The 7,829-nt window shown below is 36.4% G+C and overlaps 1 protein-coding gene and 1 non-coding gene across 3 annotated transcripts; one reads left to right on the forward strand and one right to left on the reverse strand.

The window, feature by feature from the left end:
- Positions 1-2,599: 2,599 nt before the first annotated feature.
- Positions 2,600-7,829, reverse strand: LOC108477188 (putative pentatricopeptide repeat-containing protein At5g13230, mitochondrial). Of its 2 annotated transcripts, XR_001870206.2 has the most exons (3): positions 4,409-7,829; positions 3,354-3,672; positions 2,600-3,227 (listed from the first exon to the last, which is right to left on the reverse strand). XR_001870206.2 is itself a non-coding variant. In XM_017779657.2 (2 exons), exon 1 carries the CDS (start codon positions 6,913-6,915, stop codon positions 4,414-4,416), a length of 2,502 nt encoding a protein of 833 aa, XP_017635146.1. In that variant the 5' UTR covers positions 6,916-7,829; the 3' UTR covers positions 2,600-3,672; positions 4,409-4,413. The 2 variants fall into 2 exon arrangements, 1 of the variants encoding a protein (XP_017635146.1); XM_017779657.2 differs by having other exon boundaries at positions 2,600-3,672.
- Positions 7,338-7,418, forward strand: LOC128286325 (small nucleolar RNA SNORD36). Its single transcript, XR_008276868.1, has one exon. It is a non-coding gene; the product is annotated as a small nucleolar RNA SNORD36 (small nucleolar RNA).

Genomic DNA, 7,829 nt, shown 5'->3' on the forward strand with positions numbered 1-7,829 from the left:
TTGTATGCATGAGAATAGGGTGGCAAATTGGCTTTACAAATGGTCTATTTTTGTCTACATGGGCGTGGGTCTCATTCGTGTGCGACACATGGTCATGGTACACGACCATGTGTCCCCTAGGGTACCCTTTCGAATTAAGGCAGTATACCCTATAGTTTTGACACGACCTAGACACACAGGCATGTCTACTGGCCGTGCGAGACACATGGGTTGGCACACGGGCATGTGGCCAGCTATGTGACCCAAGTCAGTAACCTACCTAATTTTCCTACAGCCATGGCACACGGGTGTATCTCTGGCCGTATGGTATAAGCCAGTATGTAAGCACTGTTTTCATACGGCCTGCGCCACAGGCGTGTCTAGTTGCCATGTGAGGCACACGTCTTGTTCACACAGGCGTGTGACCCAAAAATGTTGAAAAATTTTCTAAGTAATCTAAAGTTTGTGAATGTTATCGGCTTAGTCTCGAACCATTTCTAAGCATGTTTTAAGGTCTCGAAAAACCTTAGAAGGGACATTATGATTGAGATGAATGTATTTTGTCATTGAAATGTATTAATGTACGTGAATGATATGTATTGATTGGTAATGCCTCGTAACCCTATTCCTGAGACGGATACAGGTTAAGGGTGTTACATTTATTGGTATCAGAGCTATGGTTTAGTCGATTCTAGGACTAACGTAGCGATTGAGATATATGCCATATATATAAATTACGATAGTGTGATGATTCCTGACAGCTAAAATGTGTTTTGATATAGTCTATAGACTATAGGAATAGCAAAGAAAAGCATAATGTCATTAAAATGTATTAAAGTAATAGATTGTGGCTTGTGAACACAAGATGAACATTAAGGTTGTTAGAGCTTGTGTTGTTGGATGCTCTTTGATACTTAAATCATTAAACATAAAAATGGATGAGATGAGATCCAAAATGGAAATAATAAAGTGATAGACTGGAAAAATGAATCCTTACAAAATAAGTATACCTCTTTCTTCATACATATGCTTATCGTTCATTTCTTGAGCTACTTGTAAGTTGTCCCTTTGCATGAGAGTATATGGTCCTTTTTTGATTGGTTGAGGCGTCCTTATCCTAATAGAAGTTTTCCCAAGGACTCTGCATTTATTGCCTTGCTTCTACTTTGCACCAAATGCTTGTCAAAGTTATTGTGTTTACTTGTAGCATCAAGTGTAGCATTATGTATGTGTCAGTTGAGAGTATTTTGGAATTTGGGCTTTTTGGGTAGCTTATTCCTTGAGGCTTTAAGCTTTTTATGTTAGGTTGGTATAATAATATCTCTCTTAAGTTTGAAGAGGATTACAAAGTGCTTTGATGAAAGACTTATATCAAAGCACGCATAAAAAGCATTAGTTATCAATGGGAGTCAATTCCTCATGATATTTGAAGAGATATATCTCTATCATATGGCATGGGAGTAAAAAGAAACTGAGCTTCAATCTAATTAACTTGAAGGTCATTAGAGAGTAAGCTTTACCACGTAGCATGGGAACAACGAAAATAAGAGTTAATTTGAATAACTTGATAGTATCTCTAAAAGAATATGTTCACCATGTGGCATGAGAGTTAAAAAATGAAAGTCATTTTGTTTAGCTTGAAGGCATCCTCTGAAGGACTAAACTCTACTACATGACGACGGAGAATAAATAAGAGTGAACCTCTCAATGTAGTCCTTAAACTTTGATTCAATTAAGATATGATAATGTGACACTTTAAAATTGTATCACGCTTTCACATAATTTTTTTAAAAAATAATCTTTTTTGTAGTTTTAATGTTTTTTAGATTTTATATATAAAACTTTAAAATTTCAAGTGATGACATAACACTTTGAGAGATCAAATTGGGAAAACTTGCCAAGGTTTAAGACTAATGCGAACCAAAAAACTCAGGAACTAAATGTTGTTTTATCCCTAAACTTTTTTACAATTATTTTAATAAAAAATAAATCTTAAAATTATACATAAACTTTAATCCAACCTGAAATGTATATATACACACATTACTTTTTTTCTATTATGATAATTAGGATAAAGATAGGCATGGCTTGGGATTGAATACAAGCATCTTGTCACCAGGCCTAAAAGTCATTAGCTTGTAACAAAAAAATTTATGTTGGTGCAAAACTTTGTTCAATTCTATAAATGAAATTTTGATTTTGGTTCAATTGAACACATAAACTTTGATTTTGATTCAATTGTATAGCTTTTTAAAGAAACAAAAACACTAGTTTGTTTTCCTGTTAGATAAACATAATTGTTTGTGTATGCAATATGTAAGCGTTAAAATTGTGTTCCGATGATAATGGTGTTAAGAATTTGTAAAAATTGACTCAAATCAAATCAAAATTTCTTATATACAATTACACAAAATCAAAATTCATGCTACGTTACACATTAAATAAAAGTTTATAAATAGTTTTGAAAGTTATGAAGCTCGCATAAAGTTGTAAGTTGCAAGTAAAAAATAAAAAATCAAAAGGAAGGTCTCATAAAAGATTTAAAGAAATCATGTAGCTTCAAATTTGAGAAATAAAACCAAGATTTATTTGAAATAGCAGTTAGAGCCCTGGTCTAATATTTAAATAACACATTCAAATCTTACCATCCTTTTTTTAATATTGAAAAATAGAGTTAGCTTCAAAATTGCAAGGTTTGATTTTGTCACGTTTCATCAGCAATGACAAGCTTATGAAATCACATAGCATGCTCTTAGAAGCAAATGATGTTTGCTCAAAGTGGGAACTTAGCTTCTAAAATTAGCAAACAAAAAACACAAGGCAAAAACTATTTCTGTTTACTAGAAAAAGGTCCCATCATTACCTTTTCCTTTCATTGCCCAACTCCCCAAACAGAATGCGAGATTAGTGGGCCACACTGCTTCTATCGGTGTAGTTTCAATTGCAAGTATAGCATTCCAATGTCAGTAAGATATTGAACCTGTTTTAGACTCTTGTATCTTTGGTGCTTATATGCTTAATTTAGTCGTTAGCTTGATTGGAGCTCGCTTACATTGCATGACGTAACTATATGGGTTCTGTGAATATGAGTATTATGAGAGCGCTATGAAAGGAACAAATCTACCACAAGTACTAACCTTGCCCACGGAGGACTGTTAAATTTGCATGAACATCGCCATCCATTTCAACACAGTTTTGCCAATAAGTCCGGTACAAATTTGCCTAGCCAAACACATGCATAATTGCACCTGCCATTGAGGATCGCAGAGCTCTTTAATACTCCTTACAAGGGCAATAGAATTCACCCACCCCATATAATCAGACAGCGTCTAAACCACTATTGAATTATTACATTCAAGAATGATTTATTATACCTTGCATCCGTGCTAAAGTAATGCCATCATACAAAGGCTGCCCAAAGCTCAGCCTAAATCGCTCTGCATATGTCTACATTTTGCTAAAACTCACAATTCACTGACCTGTACTGTCACCAATTATCTCCCAACTTCACAGCTCCATCCGTATTGATTTTGATCCAACCCTCCTCAAAAGACTTCCATCCATGAGATACCACTTTGGAAACCTTGTTTCAAGGCCTACAAGCCAATGGATAGTCTCAGGTTCATAGATTCTACTAAGTGTAAGCCTCCCAAGGTAACAGAGACATGCAAACGTTTCCTTGGACCAATGAAACTGCAAAGGTGAAAGGGAGCTTGACTGTAAGAACTATTTGTTGAGCAAGGAAGAAAGTCGACCTTAGTGATTCAACGGTGCACATATTACATTTTTTCCTTGCTGATTGAGAGTCGTTATTAGTGGCTACTACTGTTTAACTAGTCTATTTATCCTCAATTATTGCAATTTAACCCATCTATTAGCCTCAATAATTAGTTCTCATTGACCAGGTCTCATAGGGATCATCTAATCAATAGCAATAAGTCGTATTTGAAGAGGCTCATAAACGAAATGTATTCAAATAATAATATGTGATTCAAAAGCTAAAATAGCTGTTTATTGACAAATTTCCTTGTCAGCTCTGTATAAAATACTAGTTTTTTAAACTTTAATCACTCTAATTTAGTTAAACTACAATTCAAGACTGAAGGGAATGATAAATTAATTATTAAAAAAAAAAACAAATCAAAAGAAATAAACCAAAAAAAATGCTTCGAAGATTTTGCTGTAGTTTCATTTGATCAAGAAAAAAAGCACAAACCCCACTGAGCAAGGAAGTTATACCAAACTAACAAAATCGTTGAAACCATTTACAAGTCATTCTATTAACTAGAACAACGCCAATTCATCACATCAAATGCTAAACTGCAAGAATATTATAAGGAGGATAGAATCTAAAAGATAATCTAAAGTATCAAATTATCTTATATATTTGATTGAAAACAAAAACTCTAGCCCTCCAAGAAAGACGTACCTGAATTACCAGTAATCACCACAAGAACAAATTCCATCATGGAAGTCATGGAACCGGTTCATGTCTCTGATAATAATATCTCGCTGCACAATCTTTGATATTAATTTCATTGCAGCATGGCAATCCACACAGATTCGGAGGTTCTTTATTATACGGATTTGGCTTCCTGATGATGTCCTATATAGTGCAAAAGCAAGAGCTAACCTTTCACTGTGAACCCACAAGAGACGCTCCTTTTCTTTAGTATCAACGTCAAGCAAAACAGCATTACAATCAGGAACAAAGCCTGCTCTCCTGGTTCTCACATTCAACCATTCCAATATCCCATTAATCACCTTCATGTCAGGATGCGAAGTGTCTCCCGCGCTGAAATAATGTACTCTTCCCTGGTTCTCAATCCAACTCAAACCTGGTTTCTTCTTCATTCCTTTCTTTTTCATGCTTTGCCTAATGGCAGTGACATTATCCCACCTCCTTGCAGTAGCATACATATTCGACAATAGTACATGGGTTGCATCATCTTCAGGTTCCATCTCAAGAATGCGCTGTGCAGACATTCTACCAAGCTCAACATTTTTATGAATAACACAAGCTCCAAGCAAGGCCCGCCACACCATAACACTAGGCTTAAATGGGATCTCCTCAATCAACTTCAATGCCTTGTAAAGATGACCTGATCTCCCCAAAAGCCAGACCATGCAAGAATAATGCTCAATGCATGGCTCAATGCCATATTCCTGTAACATAGATGAAAAATAAGCTTGCCCCTCGTCTAGTAATCCTGAGTTACTACAGGCTGATAGCACACCGACAAAAGTCAAAGTGTTTGGTTTATGCCCTCTGTCCTGCATCATCTGGAATATTTTTAAAGCTTCCATGCCAAGCCCACACATGGAATACCCTGAGATCATAGTATTCCACGAAACTTCATCTCGTTCGTTCATCATATCAAATACCAGTCGAGCATCGCTGATCCTTCCACACTTGGAATACATATCAATCAATGCATTATGAACCACAGAATTTTCAGCATAATTTGTTTTCAATGTTAAGGAGTGAATTTGAGTTCCTAGCTCCAATGCTGTCAAACCGGCAGAAGCACAAAGGACACTGGAATATGTTACTTCAGTTGCCTGTACTCGATTTTCAAGCATTTCCAAAAACAAGCTTAATGCCTTCTCAGCATCCCCACAGTTAACATAGCCAACAATCATGGTGTTCCAAGACACATCATTCCTATTCAATGACTTCTCAAACAGCTCCAAAGAATCCTCAATCCTTCCACACTTAGCATAGACAGCCATAAGGGCATTTGATACAAATACATCAGCATCAAGACGAACCTTGAGCACAAGGCTATGCATTTGCTTACCTAAATCAAGATCCTCTAAAGTTGCACAAGCTTGAAGTGCACTAGCAAACGAGTATTGATTAGGGACCACAAAGGATTGCCTCATTCGACAAAACAAATTAACAGCCTTTTCACTCTGGTCACTCTGTGCAAACCGTGAAATCATGAAACTCCATGGAATAACATCTGTTTTAGGTATCTCCTCAAAAATCTGTTGAACACTGACAGTGTCCCCGCACTTGGTATACAATTCAAGCAATGCAACCCCTACATAAAGATCATACTCATAACGAGTTTTTAAAACACAACCATGAATACCTTTTGCTATATCTAAAGCTTCAAGTCCGATGCAAGCCTTAAAAACACCGGCAAAAGTAAAATTATTTGGCTTAAAACCGACTAACCTCATTTGAGAAAAGGCCTCTAATGCCTCCTGAAAAAAGTGGTTCTCCGCATAACAAGCTACCATTCCCGTCCAAGAAACCATATCCTTGCATCTAATACCGTCAAAAACTTCTCTTGCGAAGTCAACACACCCACAAACAGAATATGCATCAATTAAAGCAGTTCCAATGAAGGCATTAGACTCATGGCCCAGCTTATAAATGCAAGCATGTAAGTTCCAACCCAACTCAGCGCATTCCATACTGACAAGCACCTTCAATATGGAAGTAAAAACAAATGGGTTAAGCTCATGACCTTCCCTATGTAGCCTAGTAAACAACCCCAAGGCTTCAGAAAAATGCAAACACTGCGCATATCCTTGGACTAAAGTAACAAAAGAAATTGTGTTTCTCTCGGGCATTTCATCGAACAGAGTTTCAGCCTCGGACAATAATTCGGCTTTTACGTACACATTCAAGAGAATGTTTGTAGCAAATAAGTCTAAGCAGTTACCCCTTTTTAGGATCTTACAGTGAAGACCCATAGCTGAAATGGGGTCATCGTTTTGGACACAACGTTGAAGCAAGGCACCATACATGTGAGAATCGAAATGTGAAGACGGTCTGTTTATGGAACTCGGGTTTTGCTGGGTCTGGTTTGCTGCTTGGGCTGAGAATCCACATAATGAAGAGCAAACAAAAGAGTTAATCTTTTGGTGCACAGCAGAAATATTAGACGGCCGCGGTGCTCTAGTGGTTAACAATCTGATCATGCAAGCGCCACTGCTCTGAAAGCAATGAGGAAGAAAGCGAAACGAGAAGAAAGAAGCAAATATACGAATGTAATGTTATAATTTATAAACCTACGAGATTTCAAGGAAAAAGAAACAGAGTTGTTGAATCAAATATGTGCATCTGACACTCGCACTCAAAAACAAAACAAGTCTATTACTACTATACTGCAGGCATGGTGGGTGAACCGGTGCGTTTCAAATTCAAAACATAAATGTTGTTGAAACGGCACCGAGCTAAAACGACGTCACTTTAATCTTTCCGTGGCAAATGGCAATTAGGGTTTCCAAGGCCCATTGTGCACTATATATACGGTGCTAATGGCGCTGCTGTTCTTCAACTTCAACTGTTGCTCTTTCTTTCTTTTTTGCTTTGTGCTTGGTGGATGGAGAACTAGAGATCTGAGCAAATGATGAATATGTTTATTATGTGCTGATACCCATCTGTGAGGCTTCATAATCGAGCTTTTTAAAACTGATGCTCAGATATCTCTTGTCCTCTCCTATCTCAATTCAACAAATCTAATCTGTTTTTAGCTTTGAAAATGATCTCAAATTTCGGTAAAAATAGAAATATTGTTGAAATCGGTCGGATTTGTTTTAAGTCTTGATGCGTAAGGTACCAAGTATTTGGTTTTTTTTTTCTTTGATTTTGGAATATAAAATGGAAAAGGAGTTTGTTTTTCATGTACTCAAAAAATTTAAATTTAATTCATGAATGGGATTGTTGCATCTCCAGACGCCATTGAAGTCGGATTTCCACTATTAATTCAACCAGTTTGTTCAAGAAAAGAAAAGCAGCTTGTTGGTATAAATTCATATATTTTAAACCCTAATAGAATCAATACAAATTTCTGATTTCTTATGTTTTTATATTATAAAATAGCTATCAAAAC

Source organism: Gossypium arboreum, chromosome 12, assembly GCF_025698485.1.
Source record: "Gossypium arboreum isolate Shixiya-1 chromosome 12, ASM2569848v2, whole genome shotgun sequence".
In the NCBI taxonomy this organism is placed as follows: Eukaryota; Viridiplantae; Streptophyta; class Magnoliopsida; order Malvales; family Malvaceae; genus Gossypium; species Gossypium arboreum.

Excerpts from the sequence above, each read along its gene's own strand:
- LOC108477188 (XM_017779657.2), bottom strand. The coding sequence starts at position 6,915 with ATGATCAGATTGTTAACCACTAGAGCACCGCGGCCGTCTAATATTTCT.